General features: G+C 39.0%; 1 protein-coding gene across 1 annotated transcript; it reads right to left on the bottom strand.

Moving 5' to 3' along the window:
* Nucleotides 1-4,260: 4,260 nt before the first annotated feature.
* On the bottom strand, nt 4,261-17,003 carry hacd2 (3-hydroxyacyl-CoA dehydratase 2). The gene is made up of 7 exons (XM_046404553.1): nt 16,790-17,003; nt 14,172-14,289; nt 13,253-13,271; nt 9,600-9,688; nt 8,871-8,992; nt 5,743-5,921; nt 4,261-5,032 (listed from the first exon to the last, which is right to left on the bottom strand). The coding sequence occupies exons 1-7, from the start codon at nt 16,912-16,914 to the stop codon at nt 4,950-4,952; spliced, it is 735 nt and encodes a 244-aa protein (XP_046260509.1). The 5' UTR covers nt 16,915-17,003; the 3' UTR covers nt 4,261-4,949.
* Between the last annotated feature and the right edge of the window lie 1,222 nt (nt 17,004-18,225).

Genomic DNA, 18,225 nt, shown 5'->3' with positions numbered 1-18,225 from the left:
CCTGCTTCCAGACCTCTGAATCACTGTCCATGGTCTGTGGTGCCCACACGTTGTTCGAATAGGACTAATCATAATGTACGAATGAAGTTATGTGAAATGGCAGCTCGTTTTGATTCTACACTGCTTCAGTCTGTTGCTCTGGCTGCAGCATCCAATGTGTTTGCAGTCCATTGATAAATATCACCTAATCATAACACCATAACAACCACAAAAGCCATTTAGCGCCGTCTGAAACATCGTAAGGAATCTACATCTAAATTTACAACACTTTGACTAGTGTGAGAAATTATGAGAAGAAGCAGAATAGAGAGAGATCAATGCTGTGAAACTGTATGATGAAACCAGGAACCGACAAAGACGAATAATCCTCTCACCCATGGTGGCCTGTAAACTCAGGTGGTGAGACCGAGGAGGAAGATTCAGACCACACTAATGTAGTTTTATTCTCTCTTTCATAAAAAGGAGGAAAGGACGAGCGCTGCAGTGTTGTGACTCATCCTGGTGGAAAACGACCTTTTCAGTCACTCTGGGGATTATGCAATCAAACACACACATACATATGTGCACACCTTGTCACATATACAATGTGCCATTGTGCATGCCGTATATGCAATAGGTGGAACTCACAATGAGTCACCCATGTCACTAAGATAATTTGCTTGAATTTGCTATTTGAGTCAGTGTTCAGATTAAAATAGTCAAAGCCTGACAGAAATGATTGTGTCTCATATGTTATGAACAAGGAAACAAGTCATATCCAGGATTACACATACAGCATGCATAGTGATTCCCTCTAGACTGCAATCAACAATTTGATGCAGTAAGTGGCCAACTGAGGCCTTCACTGTTGTCCAAAATTCAGCGTTTTGTAAACCAACGATCAGTATTGCTCATTTGTGTTGCTGCTCAACACTGGTCTAATAAAATACTAAACTCAGAGGTGTCATTTACACACTCCAGAGTATTTAACCCCCAAATTTAAAAGATTTTTTTTACAACAGGACAGATTGTGACCATATTTCAAATGTGGTCTCATTCGGAATTGGTGACACTAATCTTTTGGTGTCCACCCTGAAACTGTGCTGATTGTATACACCAATCAGCCACAATGTTAAAACCACTGACAGGTGAAGTGAATAGCATTAATCATCTGTTTACAATGCAATGTTCTGTGGGGAAACCTTGGGCTTATCATGTGGACATTCTCTGACCTTCTCTCCACCTAAACATGCCCATGGCAACAGCTCTGGCCCCCCCCCACCCCCAGATGTACCAGCTCAGGAATGTCACAAGGACCACAATAACGGCCTGCAGACTCCCCAACCTGATCCCGAGATCACATTGGGACTTGGTCTGCTGTTTGGTTTTAATGTTGTGGCTGATGGGTGTAGATCTTCTCTGTTGCTGAGTTAAACATGTGAAGCATCCACATTTTACAATTTCAACATCTATATCTTGAAGCCTTGCAGTCCACTGCAAGCTCATTGGTTTTGATGACTTTGAGCTTGAGGTGATAGTTGTTTCACCATGTGATGAAGCTCTCTGTCAGTCCTCTGTATTGCTGTGTAAAAATAGTCGCATGAGAAAATTACTTGAGCTCATCATTATTTAAAGTTTACTAAATTACTGAATATTTTCTTTTTTATTTGTATGTTTTTTCTATCTATATATTTTGAAAAGGTAATAAATCAAACAGCAACATGCATGTTATGTAAAACCACATAAAGTGAACAATATCAGAATATCTTTTGTTTATCTGTATATATACTACATTTAAGTACAGTGCATATGTTAGAAATGATTCTGTGATATTCTCGACTCCACCTAAACATGCCCATTTGATCAGGGTGACAGAATAAGTTTTATTATTCTCCTCAGCTGCTCCTTAATGTGTCTATCAAGTATCTGCTCTCTGGACCTATAGATGCTTTACATTAAAAGCCATTGATGTGATCTTAACATCAGCACACAGATGAAAGGCACGGTCGTATTCACAAGTGTACATCCTGATCTGCTACATGCGTCAAATCCATTTTCATTAGAGTGTGAGTGCATTGCAGTGTGCCTAATAGACCTGAAGATACTTAAGTGTTTGTATTTAGCCGGTGAAGCTTTCCAGCACTGCTAAATCATACAACAAACAATGTTCCCACGTACATGCAGCATGAGGGAATGAGTCACCACATGTGCATGTAATGCATACATAAAAACAATTCATTTTCCCCCCGAATTACCAGAAGCACACAGTAACTCAAAGGAATCGTCAATCTTCAAATAAGCATATGTAATAAAAAATAGTGAATATGCTTCCCATATTATAGGTTTATTGTAAATATATACTCATTATTCATACCTGTACAAAGTCGTCTGGAACCATGCAAAAACATTTGTATCAAAACTTTATTCAGTAGAACCAGTTTTGGAGTAACATGTGCCATGCTCTTGTATTTTTTTTTTTGTTTGGTTGTTACACAGATTGCCAATCCAGGCATCCAGAGTTCCTCTTTCATGCAGTTTTACAATGAGCTGCACCTCTGCTCCTGCAAGACATTTCCAACAAGCATCCCAAGTCATGCTCAACCATTTATGGGGGGAAGAGGGAGGAAAAGTGCACAAAGGATATATTTGACATTTCAGCCACTAGCTGCTCACTTTGCCACAGAATAAAGGAGTGAGGGACGGGTTTATGATCCTGACAGCAGGCAGGACTTTAACAACATCACTTGTATGGTTTTGAATGGGGGAGGGTTTAATGTCGACACTACGACACTATACGCTAGCGGCTTGGTTGCATCGGTCGATTCACCCAATTTACAAAAGCTTCTCATGTACTTCTAGTAGAACAGCACTTAGACATGCAGAGGAGATGTCTGCCTTGAGTCCAATACAATGAATGTGAAAGAAATTTTGTTTATGTTGCTCAAAATATTTAATTTACATGTGTGTTCAGACACTAGAGGTGTCTCACATTTTTTGTAATTTGGGTGAAAAGACAATTTTAAGAGGAAGTGAAGAGGAAAATCCTGTTTTTGCTGACCCCAAGTGGTTGAAGTTGTCACTTTGCTGCAGTGGCGTAAAAAAAGTCCTTTTCGACCTAACAAAATATTGAGCTTTCAGGATTTCAACTCCAAGATGTCATAATGTGACATTATTCAAAGCAATGCCTTTGTTACAAACTATAAGCCTGTCTTTTTTTTATCCCCTAGTCTGATTTGCACTTGTTCCCTCTACATATTATTAGATTCACCTCATTGAAAAGACATCACTACAAGCTCATTAACTGAATTCAGCAACAAGTCCATTTTCTTCCCCACACTGACAACCACGTCACTCAAGAGTAGTATTTCAGCTGACATATAAATTAATGACCACCAGTTGTATCTACTAAACTACAATGACATCACTCTGAACTGTAAAAGTCCATAAAGTTAAAAATCCTACATATATTTGGGCTACTGTGTGGTTTTGTTTGTTACATACTGAAGCGTATTTAATCAGAAAACGCTGCTGCTACTGTATGTTGTGCTATCTGTTCTTTTTTTGCTCAAGTGTCCTATAACTGAAACACGATGTCTTAAGTTGTTTTGTTTTTGTTTTTTTTTTAAATTAAAAAGTATTAAAAGGTTTCTAACATCCCATTTACCAGCCACACTGACCTCATATTATTATTTAGACAGTTTACAAAGTGCCACTTCATTGGAGCTAAAAATATTAAAACTAACATAAATAATATTTCTGATGGACTGCGTGAAAAGGAGAGTTGGATGGATGTGCGATGAAAAAACATTCTGGCTACTTTAGGTTAATAAAGGTCCAGTGTGTAGAATTAAGCGGCATCTGGTGGTGTGTCATCTCAACCTGCACATTGGTTGCCACTTAAAATGCCAAAGGCCCTCTTGAAAGCCAGTGTTTGGTTCATCCATTACACGCTACTGTAGAAACACGGCGGTGCAACATGGCGGACTCCATGGAAGAGGATTCATTCTAACACTAACTAACTAAAACTCAACGATTCTTAGTTTCAGGTGACTTTAATCTAATAAAAACATCATCATGAACATTTCCATTTCTGCCCCTGAATCCTACACACTGGACATTTAATGGATAAACCACTTAAATAAACAAGAAATCAAAAGAAACTTAAGCTTTTAACAAGTCAGACCACTGAAGGTGCAACTGAGACAGAAGTCTAAACTACATCTAAACAAACACCAAACACACAAGCACAAGAGGATAGACAAATGGAAAACCATGCAAACACAGAATGAAAAGGGTTTATTGAACTGAATTAGGAATGTAATCAAACTTTTAACTGAAAAGAATGAATGAAAACCAACAGAAATACAAATCTGGACCACAGCTTGTACCAACATAAACACTGTAGACGCAAAACTTAAAGACAACCTAGTTTCAGTGCTAGTCTTCACATTATCGGTTCTACGTCGCATTAAGGATGCGCTGCTTCTTAAAAAGAGAGCAAAGGGCCGAGCCGTGAGGAGGCGACAGATCTACGGGGGATTTTCTGTAGTGACATTTAAAAGGAGGCTGTCGATTCTATAATTGCATTGCAATTCAGTTCAATACTTTGCTGTGACCGAGTTCTGCTCGATGCGCAGACAGCAGCTCAACTGTATCCACGTCAAAACACAGTTTCTATATGGCTGCAAGCTCTCTGACTAAACAAAAGTAACTGCAGGCTGGTTCATAAATAAAAACAACAACAAGAAAAAAAAATAATACCATTTTTTGATGGTTTGTGAGCACCTACACAACCAGGACAACAGCTGGAAAAACTAAAGTTGCTCAATAATTTGATCTTCTGCCAGGTCAGTCGTGGCAGTTTGAAAACTGGCTGGGCTTTGCATTTCTTTAAGCAGATTGGGATTCCTCTTCGGTTGATTGTTTTGGTTTCTCTTCCCTTGATCGGACGTGTCTGAATACTGTCAGGCTCACTCCACTTTGCTGTAGTCCTCTGCGTGGCCCAGCACCTTCTTCCTCTGTCGTATCATGTGGAAGTAAAGCTGGGGGAAGACTGAGGGGCAGGCAGAGGAAGATCAACATGTTACTAATAAAGAAGAGCTTTACATCACACTGTATTATCTATGTAAATAGGGAGGACATATAATGAGAAACAATACAGTCCAGTACACCTTTAACTATGACCTTAATAATAATAATAGAAAACATAAATAAATAATGATTTTTTTTTTTAAGCTTCAGAATATCTGCTGTTGAATGATCAATCTTAACCATATTCAAATACAGCTGTGGCCATTAGCATACACAGCCACTGAAAACCACCACACTTTTTCCTATTCATCAGTGGAATCACCCTTTAGTAGAACTTATCTGCTGCTAGGATGAATGAGGCAGGCCAGGCTACACTTGAGGTGCTCACCACAGCTAACTTTATTATATAAATATATAAAGTTTTGGTTCTTAACTTGCTTTGCAACTCCCTGTTAGAAAATACCCCACCTATACAGTGGAATTTAGAGATAAAGCACCACAACACTGTATCAAATTCATGTGAATATGCAAGCTAAAAATGATAGCATCATAGCATCATTATACAACATGTAGTAATGACAAGAAAATTGCTCCAATTTGTCCTTTCTCTGGTAAATGGACTTCTGTATATTTGTGATTTAAAGCAAATTCTTCCTGGAAGCACATCATCATCGCTGACAGTTTACTGCCACTACAAGAGAGGAAAACAGAAAAAGCTGCATGAGTACTTACGGGGAATGTAGGAGATCATGACGAGGATGAGGAAGGTGTAGTAATCAAAAGAGAAGTTGTATTTGTTGGGGAGAGTGACAGAGTACAGGCCTGTCTTCTGCACGTACGGCAGCGCTGCATAGATAGTCAGCAGTTCCCCAGTCACTCCCATGGGATACAGCACGATGAAGAAGGTGTACCTGCAGCACACGGGGTTTGTGAAAGACATGAGTCATACATCATGCATACACTGGTTCTGCAACATGAGGGGTGGGTAGTATAGCTCGTGCAAACAGCAAAACATATAACGAGGGAAACATGCATGACACAGATTTGGCTTTTTACTCTCTGCATTCCACTAAATCAAATGCATTTTTCTGCTAAGAAAATGTTTTCCTGCAAAGAGAATGTTAGAATGCAGTGTGACAGCGAAGGAAGTGCTCTTTAAAAAAAAAAAAAAAAAAAAAAAAAAAAGGAAAAAGGGACTTCATCCATAGTTCTGACGCAGCTTAGTTTTTTTTTTTTTTTTTTTTAAAATGTACGTGGAATAGAACAAAAATCTGCTGCAGAGGCAGCGGCATTCTTCAAGAAAAAGTGGAGGAGGAAGAGGAATGTCTGAGAATGTGCTCTGGCTCTGACAAAAGTAATTCAAGTAGGCAATGATTCAAATAAATCATTATCTTTAAAAGAAAACGCAGCCATGGAAGGACACGTAAACACCAGAACTACGTATTTAGTCCAGAGATGGTGCCCATCCAACTCTAAATATACTGTGATATAAACATAAGCCCAAACCACGTGCTGCTTGACAAAAACACTTCACTGCCTCTGCATGCTTCGAAATGTCTATTCACAAAACTGTTGAGTATGGCTGTTCCAAATGTCTTTTTTTAAACATTCAAAGCTCCCATTGAGGTTTTTCAATAAAGCTTCAAATGTCTGTCTTCATATCTTATGACACCATCACCCTAAAAAAAACAAAACAAAATCCTCAATTTGTCCAAAGTGACTTGTCAGATTAAATGAGTGCGAAGTGCTAAGTGTATACATAATACAATTGAATAATTCACTATAATAGTGTCAGAGCAGTGTTATAAGAGTAACTGTAGGCCCAGGCAGCACGTGACAGGTGTGATTGGTCAGTTTGTGGTTGAACAAGAAAGAGCGAGCGGCAAGCAGCTGCCAGTGATTTGTTCCTGACAGTTTATAGATGATCTACAGATGAACATGTTCTTCAGGATATCCATGCTGTAAACAGCCATTAATTGCTGGTATTAGTCAGCTTTGCAGGAATTTACAGTATGAAAAGTTAGTCTGTTTTTTGTTTTTTTTTTTATGTAGTAAGGAGAGTGGCAGTGAATGGGGTGGAACAGGAAGAAAAGAGTCAACAGAAAGTTTCCAGTTTAGGAGTAGAACTACATTGTAGGTTACAGTTTGCCAGTAAATAAAAGCTGGCGCTTCTCAATTCAGCTGCGTTGTTTCCCAAATGGTGGAAAGGTAAAGGGTGTCTCAAGTCTCAAGGCAAGAAACCACTTCACCCAGGAGGGCAACAGATATCTCCTACTGGAAACTGAGCTGGAAAGGCTAACAATCAAAACTGGGGTTTTGTTACTGTGGTTTAGGGATGTCACAATATACTGGTTTAATAACAATAACCGTGATATTCAAAGGTGAAAAACTGATATCATGTTAATAATACACATGTGAATATAGCATGTAAATAATCCAGTGCAGCTGTTAGACCTGGTGGGCCTTTTGTTTATCAGTTCATCTGATTGTCATGTTACTATTCATTCAGTAATTTGTAATTTATATACTGTTGTTCTGTTATGGTGGCAGACTCTCTGTCCATCTTTGTCCCAACACTTGTGTGTTAAGTGTAATTCATTTACGAAGATAAGAGACAAAACTCACAAAAAAAAAAAAAAGGTTTGAAACGAATTAAAGATGACTTTGATAGCATTATCTTTCATTTGGCCATGATGATTGCGCCTGATGTCGTGCCAGCCCTACTTGTGGTTACATGAATGTAATGTATGCTGATGTTAATGTCAGGTGTGTGTCTTCCTTTGTGTGCAGCAAGCAGGAGAGCAGACAGTTGCAGTCAAATTGTTGTTTTTGAAATGCTACACTCCAACAAATCTGGACTGAAGCTGATCGTTTGGTAGATAAAACATGTTATGAAAGTTGGAAATGATTATATTTTTAAACTTTACAACACAGTGGAATTATTGGAAATGTTTGGATCACCAGTGAGTAGAATATTAATAATGAGTGTAGTCCAATTTTTAACTGCAACTGTGTAGTAAAACCAGGTTTAGAATTTGAATGTCAACCTTATGAACTAAGCTTTGAAATGTTAAACTGTTGAGTACAGCCTTACTGTTGAAGGATCGGGCATTGTGACGAGGAAGAGGACAAAGCTCACGATTACGTCTGTTAGAGATACACTGAACTCCATCTCCAACTCCATCAACGAGAGAAAACGTCTGGGCTCAGCGACTGCCTTCTGTCATCCTTCACTGAATTTTCCACGAATGCACATTTTTTTCTACCTCTCAGGGTGAAACTCAAACTGAAAGTCAAATACCAATATAGCAATGCTATCATTTGCTACCTAGCAACAAAGACCGCAGGGAGGCAACTGTTGCCTTGGTTTAAGATGCAGCTGAATCCCATTGAGCAGATGTAGATTTTTAAGGTGGAAACAGCACAACTTTCTGTAGATGTGGTGATTTACACAGAACTGTGTCCTATAGCAGTGTTACATTCATAAACCTGTTTAACCTTAGTGGTATAACAAATTACATTTAGAAATAGAGCAATTTATGAGTTTTAAGAGGAAAATAATGCATATGCAACGACTTTTGTCCTGCAACAAGCCAAACAATGAAAATACAACACGTTCACCAGACAAGTTGAAAATTCACACATGATTACGCTGGAATGTTCAACACGATTACCTCTGCTGTTAATTAACTTCACAGATGATGCAGAAGACAAAGTCTTGAAATGCATTGCTTTGTGGGACTAACTCTTCAAATGTGAGTCAATTTAATTGGACATAAAAAAACAAAGAAAATACATGGATGTATGGATGTAAAAACACAAAATGCTCAGCTTGGTGGCTGGAAACCTGATTTTCCTACCTTGCCCATTTGATGAGGTATGGCAGGTGATTGAGCAGACTGAAAGTGTAAAAAGAGTAGCGGATGATCTCTGTGACAGTCCAAGCCGTGACAAACAGCAGCACGCTGTCCTCACTCTGCACCTGCGGGCGGACACACACACACACACACACACACACACAAGGTATGATGGGAGGAAGACAGAGAAAAGGTCGCGCTCACATCTGGTCACTGTCGGCTGAAGGAGGCGTTTCAGCACAGATCCATGCTGTTTGTTTCAGATGCTCAGAGATCAGATCACACTGCAGGCAGATGGTCACTATCCTCAGATATTAGGTTAAAACCAATGCAAATATGTTAAAAACAAAAAAAAGGAGAGCACACTTCCTATCACTCAGTAATAGTCTGAAAGGTTTTAACGCAAAAGGACATAAAAGGGAAAGGAGAGCAGCTTGAGAAAATGTCAGTACAGCATCACACAACAGACACGATAAAATACAGGTTATTAACTACACTGAAGTCCAACCGGTTCATTCCTGCAACCCTACAGCAAGGCCACGTAACATTACTTACACATTTACTCCTCTCCGATCTATCAACAGGGCAAACAGCACATCAGCTGGTCACGTTTGAACAAGAATCCATGTTTACATTACATTTTACATTTACTCACACCAACTCCATAATACACAGACTGTTTTACATAAGACTGGTTTATGTTTAAGCTGGACAACAGAGAGAATCTCTTACCTCCCTGACGCTGTGTGTGACAGCCCAGGTGAGGAAGACCCGGGACATGACCTGAAACCCGGTCAGGACCACAGAGGACGGTACAATTCCTGGGACATGAGACAAAAGACACACACTTCTATATAAAGACACAAGAGCACCAGTAGTCACTGCACACACTGAACAAGTTTTTTTTTGTGTGTGTGTATACACATCTGTGAATATACTGTATATGTGTATGTCTGTGACTTCGCTCACTGGTCCTGTTTTTGGGCCTTTTTTTGTTTGTTTCAGGACATTTTTAACAAATGTACTGACTGGTTGTTTCTTTTTGCAGAAGTCTAGTTTAGCTAACTCTGAGATTGGTTTGTTCTAACAGTGAAAACAATCCTTAGATGCTTAACACTGCCAAAAACAAACGGACAGACAGAAAATGAATCTTCTGATAATCCAGTCATTCTCGGTTTATAAGATAGAAACTCCAAACATTCTCTGACTGCAGCTCCTAAACTATGAGGAATTGCTGGTCATCAGAATACTTTTCAGCTAATAATGTGGCCTTACTTATTGGAATATGTAGAAGAAGAGATATGCATGCCTACTAATTTCTAATGTAAATAAGGAGCAGCAGTTGTCATGTAGAATGGAGTGCTTGATGGGAAAGAACAAAAAAAACCCCTAAAATTCTTTATGACTAAATAAACCGGACAACATGTTCACAGCAAATGTTTGATTAGACTGTGAGAGCTGTTAAATCGATGCAAAAAGAGCACATAAATGAATGCTGACGCAACGTGTTCAACTAGGTGGTTCAGAGGAACTGTTTGCTCAGAGTGGATGGCAGCTGCAGGGAGCCTAGGTAATCTTCCATTAATACCAGATAATGAAGGGAATGGACTGTGAACCGCGGCGAGGCGGCCAGGCGAGAGCCGCCCGCTCCTCGCACGTTAACACCATGAGAGCCAACAGCTTCTCTGCTCCCTCTTTGGCAAACACTTCAAATATGAAAGGCTTCTGTTTGTCCGTGCATATTTACATCTGAGATACAAGCACAATCTGACGAGCCACAATGCGACCAGCCAGAAGGACAACTGAATACAAAAGCCCCTAACTGGTCACATCGAGTTCAAATATCTGAAAAATGACATAAACGTAATGATATTACTGATGTTGTCTTTTACATGCCACATCTGGAGATCTGTCATTCTGTTTAGATTAGGCAGTTATAGTGGCAGATCCTTACACCTATTATTCTGATTAGTCAAACTGAACGAGCATGATGTGAAATTTTAGTAAGTTATATAAATTATAGAAAATTTAGCAAAGCAGGGGAATGAATGGCAGCGGTCTCAAAAATATTAAGACAATAATGAAACACATTTTTAAGAGCTTTACTGAGAAATTAAAATGAATTTTAATAATGAACAGTTGGGAGGCTGTGTAAAATGTAAATAAAACTGGAATGCAATGATTTCTCTGAAATTTCATAAATCCATATTTTATTCACTGTAGAGCATTGAAAACATTTCAAATGTTGAGAGTGAGACATTTTATTATTTCATGAAAAATATTTGCTAACCCATGAATTTGATGGCAGCAACCTGGGTCTTCATTGTCATATTTTTCATTTTAAGATGTGCCGAATGTTGTCAACTTGTAAAAGGTCGGGGCTGCAGGCAGGCCAGTTCAGCACCCAGACTCCTCTCCTACAACGCCATGCTGTTGTCATAGATGCAGTGTGCGGTTTAGCTTTATCCTGCTAAAATACACAAGGCCGTCCACGAAAAAGACGTCGTCTGGATGGGAGCATAGACTGCTCTAAAATCTGTATTTGCCTTTCAGCATTGATGGTGCCTTTCCAGAAGTGCAAGCTGCCCGTTCAATAGGCATTAGTGCCTATTGAACGGGCAGAAAGAAAAGAATTTCAAATTTGGATTCATCTGACCACAGAACAATTTTCCACTTTGTCACAGTTCATTCTAAAAGAGCTTTGGCCCAGAGAAGACAGTGGCCTTTCTGGATCCTGTTCATATATGGCTTCTTCTTTGCACGATAGAGCTTCAGCTTGCATTTTTGGATAACACAACAAACTGTGTTTACAGACAATGAGTTCTTGAAGTGTTCCTGAGTCCATGCAGTGATTTCCATCACAGAATCATGCCTGTTTGTAATAAAGTCCCAATTTGGGGCCCAAAGATCACAGGTGACCAATATTGCTTTTCACAAAAAGCAATATTGGTCATCTTTACTTCTGAGAGAGTCTGTCTCTATAAGATGCTCTTTTTATACGCAATCATGTTACTGACCTGCTGCCAATTAACCTAATTAGTTGCAAAATGTTCTTCTAGCTGTTCCTTGTTAGTACCACTTACTTTTTCAGCCTTTTGCTGCCCTTTTTTTGGGACATATTGTTGCCATCAAATTCAAAATGAGCAATTTTTTTTCATGAAATTGTAAAATGTCTCACTCTCAAAATTTGAGATATTTTCTATGCTCTACAGTGAATAAAATATGGGTTTATGAGATTTGCAAATCATCGCATTCTATTTTTACCCACATTTTACACAGCATTCCAACTTCTTTGGAATTTGAATTGTATTTCAGTCGCAGTTATCTCTCAGTTATCATTTGACAATGATAACCGAGGTCAAAGCACCTCCAAAATTAGACTTGGACTATCAACAATCCAAATTTCAGATGTAGCTGGGTGACAAATTAAAGTCAGTAAGGTGTGATGTCATCATCATCATCATCATCATTTTAATTAGTATCAAACAGTTCAAACAAAAGTTCAAAAAAAAAGAAAAAAAAAAGAAAAAAAAAAAGAAAAAGAAACTTCATTACTCATTACTCATCTCCATGCTGATGGAAAGTCGGATGAGGTTTCTTAGGCTGCGAAACATCTGGGAGCTTTACAGTAAAACAGTAACTGAAGAAGCTTGTGGACTTTAATACACCAAAGTACAACAAGCTGCTGGATGATATCAATGAGAACTTGCAATCTTGCATACCTCAGTGTTTAACTCCTGCCCTGAAGTCTTTGCCATCCACTACAAAGAGAGCTCTGCTGCTGATCAGTTTTGAATGTCAGGGCTTCCATAGACTTGAATTTCACTGAATGAGCTATATGGAGCCATTTTCTGTCCCCCTCTTACATTTTCTAACAAGTCTCTAGCTTCTTCAGTTGTTTAGCAGAATGCTGTAACGCTGTTTTGCTGTGAAGCTCCAGAAATGTTTTGTGGGAGGAGAAACTTCACCTTCCACTGGCATGTCGCTGAGTGGATAGTGACTGAACTTTCACTCGTAGGTGAACCTAGGTTCCTTTACACTGTCAGCCCGTACGTATGTCTTCTTTAATTTGATTTAGTTAAAACATTCAACTTGAGTTGTGATAGTCATATTTAAAATGAAGATATGCGCCTGGTCATCAAAACTTCAGTGCTCACAATTGAAGATCAGTGGTTTCATACAACCTTATGTCTTAGTACTGTGTTCATTATATAGCTGTTTTTAAACAACATTAAACATTCTGACAGGTCAAACTATAATGAGGGATACTGAACCACACTAATAAATGGTCAAACGGTGTGTAATGGTCTCTCTGAGGTGACCTGTGCATGACAGCAGTTTTACTGGTGACAGGAGGTGAGGGTGGAGGTGGAAGAGAGACTCACCTATAGCACAGTGCAGTATCTGTGAAAGGATAAGATAACAGAAAATCATTCAATATATGCTGCAGGCAGAGCACACAACAGTTCATTTGACCACATACACCACAGTCTGATAGAACACGCTTCCACTTTATGTTGCTTACAGTACAGTACAAATTTTCTTTTGGATTAGTGCTAAACAGTGATTACTGCTCATTTTTAATATTACTGTCATCGTCGATATGCCATTAATATTCTCAAGACATACTTAAAAGTCACTTTGTTGGGAAATATGCACAACTCCTCGGTACAAATCTGAAATTCTCAAAGACAACTGACACTGTCAGGATGGACTAAATACCACAGTGCCTGCAGTGTTCGTTGTGTGCACAGATTGCTTCATGAATGAAGATACTGACATGAAACAAAACTATGCCTCCTATCGCTGAGCTACAGTGTGTCTGGACAGGATCACTGATACGCCTCACGCTGCTTAACCCCTGCACTACACACACGTGTATGAGCAATCACAGGAAAGGTGAGGAAACTAGAAGATTCTCCTTTACTTATTTTCCAAACAGCAGGGAGCATCATTTATCTGTAACTGTCCGCCAAAACGGTTTTATTAGTTCGAAATCGAAATAAAATGTCCTTACAAAATAAGAGTTTCTGTGTTTGGGGCTTTATCACAGTGTAAGCAGGCATGTTGGGTCACCATGCTGATATGCTATGGAGGAGATCACAGACCTGTGAAAACCTTTGCCACAGCACATCGAGACATGAAACTAATTCTTAATTGTGTAATCTCTGCATATATAAACTGGATCTTGTGCAATACAGTCATTTTACACATTGTCACATTACTTATACATACTGTATTTAATTAAATATATTATGGTATTTGATTTTGACAATATTGGCCAGCCCTCTGTGTTTGTCTCACCTCCAGAATAGCTCCAGTTTGAAAGAACTTCAGAGGCTTCTCTATGGAGTAGTACAGCCCGTGGTAGCTTCCTCTGGCCAGGTAAGCTCTGACCAGACCCACAGCTATCACCAGCCACCTGGAGAGCACAGGGGAATGCTGTCATTGCAAAAACTGAAAACTGTCAATAATTTGGGTGCGGTTTCTGTTTTCTTCGAAGGATTCTGCAGTGAAAAACATTTAACATTTCAAAAACATCTCAGCTTCACCCGAAATTCATTTTAAATCCACAGATCTTGATGTGAGCAGTTTCACGCAGGAACTATTTTCTTTTCGTGCCCCTGTGCAGAAGGAACATGTACACGTACATGTACTCATAGCTAGGTTATATCTAGTCCCTTTATATTCAAGAGAAGGCAGACATCTCTAGAGCCGATACCTTCAAAACATCGCAACTCATACCAAAACCGTCTAGAGGGATAAAGAGCACTAGAGTTAAAATTCATTTTTAACTTTGGGGTGAGGTGTCCCTTTAAATACAGATACTAACAGAACAGTGTATTAAACTTCTATTAAATACAGACTTAAAACATATGTTGCTGCAGTGACTGCCTGCAAAACAAGTTATTTTTGCATATCTGCTGACATACACAAATATGGATATGTAGCTCTATTGACCATGTTGATACATCTCATTCTCTAAACATTAAACTAGACACAGCCAGGCTGGTAATTATCATGAATGGAGAACTTATTGAAAAGAGTTTCAGCACATTCAGTCTAAAAAAAAAAAAAAAAAAGATTTTAATAGCACAATGCCATATATTACACCATGCAGACTGAACTTGTCCCCCTCAGCACAGAGGACAGAGGTCAGCTGCAGGACAGAGCTTGTCCAAGTACAAGCCATCAGTGTTGCCAGACGAGACCTGAGCAGGGCAGCAGTTTCAGTTCACACATTTCAGAATGTGATATCTCATATCTAATAGGCCTCAATCTCAGTCTGCAGCACAGACGAACATCAATATCACAAACTGAGCCCACCTGCTCAGCTTCTATGGCTGCACTTGAACGCAGATACTGCATTAGAACAGTGGAAATGTGGATGCACAACACCCTAAGGTTTGCTCAACACAATGCAAGCTCTGTATGGCTCATCAACACTGAGATATACGCAATGTGACCTAACTGGTTGGAACAGCGAGCAAACAACACCCACCATTCAATTGTGCAACAGTCTAAAAAGCACTGCAATAAAAGACACGCTGTCAGAGATTTTTCAGTATCTTGGCGAGGCAATGGAGGCTATGGGCGTCTAGTGGTATTTGTATTAAAACAGGCTTAATACACAAGCCTGTTTTAATACAAATCTAACTGAATCACTTGAAATGCAAATAATCTCTGCATAAAAACACATCTAAAAAAACAACGCTGTTTGCTTGTAATTATCCAAGCTGAATTCGAGTTAAAAGGGGCATTTTGATCATGTTAGTGAAAATAAAACTACCCTATCCTTACTTTTCTTACCGCAATCTAGTATGAGCAAGTATTTTTTTTACAACTCTGTATAAATCTGTCCTCCAAAAAAATGTTTTTAATGAAAATCAAACCCCATTTAAATCCTTACACCCTCTCTCCCTGTCTGCGCTCTGCTTTTTTTATATCAGAAGCATCAACCTTTTTCAACTCTATTTCAAAAATATATTTTTTAAATATAAAACATGTTCTAAGGGGTAATCTTTCCAAATAATTTCATGTCTCAGAGTCCTCACTGCAATTATCATTCATTATCATCACTGGTTATTGTCTAGCGGTTAATTTTTAGATTAACAAGTTGTTAACTAAATGAAATGCTAAAAGAAGTGAAAATGCACATTGCAAAGTTCTGAAAGCCCAAGATTACATCTCCAAATGTCTTGCTTTGTCCAAACAAGATTTTCCATTTAGAATAATAGAATAAAGGATCATTAGAATTACAGTGAAACAAATAGCAGCTCTTCCCCACGTTTGAGTAGTGTTAGACAGCAAATATTTGACTCTGAATTTTAAATTTTTGCCCGTTTATCCCTTACATTGTGACAGATTTGTTATTCGACCACAACCCTAATATCGCTTGTGCTTACGTCTTGGCTTTCATCAGATTTCGTTACAATTTAAGAAGATATATGTTTGATAACGTGATTTCGTTTATCATGATAATTGTACAAAACTCAAAATCCAGTCATTGCCCTGCAAAAAAACAATATGACGACAAGATGAAAACCCACGGTCTCTGGTGTAACAGAACACTGACTGCAGACAATAAACCATCTGTCTTAGCATTTCTCTATTGTATGCAGTGGCGACCCGCCACGCCAGGTGGTTGTCTGTTGCCATCTGACGTTAATCTGTTGGACGCTGAAGGAGCAAACTCAAAGTTGTGTCTCCACACAGCATGCTAGCAGTGCTTACAGTAATAACTACATGCAATTTGCAGATTAGCTAATAATCAATAAAATAATGCTGTAACAGTACAACGGGGAAATCTTTCTGCCATTATTCGGTCCTGTCTTGCTTAACAGCACACACAACACACAACACACACACACACACACACACACGACCACAGCAGCATTAGCACGAGGAAACACGCTTCATACCCCGCTGTCATAACAACGTTGTAGATGACCAAGTAGGCCGTGGCCAGGGCACCGGGTCCTTTCTTTTTCTTCGCGGCCACATCGCTGTGGGCCGCCTTGCTGGTCCCAGGGGCAGCTGCCGACATGACTGCAACCCTCAACGGTCTCTGGTCCTGGACGACAGCGGCTGTCAGGTTCACCGAGTCAGGAAACGAACAGGGACCACCAGGAAGTGCCGCCCTGAAGCGAGAAAAGTAACTCCTTTGTACTTCCGCCTTCGCTTTGAGAAGCTCTAGTTCAGAGAGTACCATAACAATCGACGCTACGCTCTTTTAGTGTGCGACCTTATTTATTAAATCAAGGTATTTGTTTAGACTGATTATTAATTAGACTAATTTTGCTTGACTTAAATCTGACTGATAGGTCCTTAGAGTGTCTATAGACTTGAATGGTAATAACTGAATGATAATTATCTTGAACTGATGTTGGGATCTTTGTCAATCCTTCTCATTGTATGACATCCTATTGGATATGCGCGTCCCCTACTGCGCACCTCAGAGCAATCCATGCTAAACAAAAGAGCTTCCTCTACGGGATTAAAGTGCCAGCCACCAGTCTCCATAACCTGAGAAGCCCCATACCGTGAACGTATGAGAAGACACTTAAGGCAGCCTCAGCATTTGTATTTCATCTCATGGCCCTGTGGAGTGGCCATGTGCCTGAATTAAATTTTATTGCATCTATTATTTATCTATTTGCTTACATAATGCATATTCTTAAATAAATGTTATAAGATAAAAAAAGATTACCACAAATAAACTTGTACACTGGAGCAGGATACTGTTTCAAAATAACAGTCTGTCTACTGGTATTTCGGCAAAATATTATTAAGCTGTACAGTATGACATGCTGTTTGTTTTGTGTCTGTCATTGGTCTTCAGGAAAAAATGTTTCTGTAGATATCATATTATGTACATATCTCAGTGACAATAAACAACAGGTGTCCAGTCACTGGCAACAACCCAATCCAACCATGTATTTGTAATCAGGAGACAATGGAGCAATCATCAGTCTGTGACAACAAATGGAAAAGCAAAACAATATAATAATCAGACAAAACTACGCAATGGGTATGGAAATGGAATTAGTCAAATCAAATTACATGTAGATATTTTTTCTCAGTTGAGCTCAGGGTGATGGCGCAAGATTCACATTTTTCCAATAATTTTATCTGTTGCTGGTTATCATAGTGAGATCTGAATACTATGAGAATTTCTCAAATTAATTGTGGGAAATGTAGGTTACATGTAATTCTAACTTAGACGTATTTAAAAAATAAGTCAGTGTTGATGCAGCAAACCTATGTGATTTGTGTTTATGATAGTATGGATTAAAGGTTTTCTACATTAATACTCACATTTTTTAAAAAAAATTGTCTCTGACTTTGACTCTGACTC

Source organism: Scatophagus argus, chromosome 11 (genome assembly GCF_020382885.2).
Source record: "Scatophagus argus isolate fScaArg1 chromosome 11, fScaArg1.pri, whole genome shotgun sequence".
In the NCBI taxonomy this organism is placed as follows: domain Eukaryota; kingdom Metazoa; phylum Chordata; class Actinopteri; family Scatophagidae; genus Scatophagus; species Scatophagus argus.
This window is presented reverse-complemented; position numbering and strand designations above follow the sequence as displayed.

Excerpts from the sequence above, each read along its gene's own strand:
- hacd2 (XM_046404553.1), bottom strand. The coding sequence starts at position 16,914 with ATGTCGGCAGCTGCCCCTGGGACCAGCAAGGCGGCCCACAGCGATGTG. Across the intron at positions 5,922-8,870 it reads TACCTCATCAAATGGGCAAG|GTACACCTTCTTCATCGTGC; the intron begins GTAGGAAAATCA and ends CGTGTGCTGCAG. Across the intron at positions 5,033-5,742 it reads CATGATCTCCTACATTCCCC|TCTTCCCCCAGCTTTACTTC; the intron begins GTAAGTACTCAT and ends CCTGCCCCTCAG.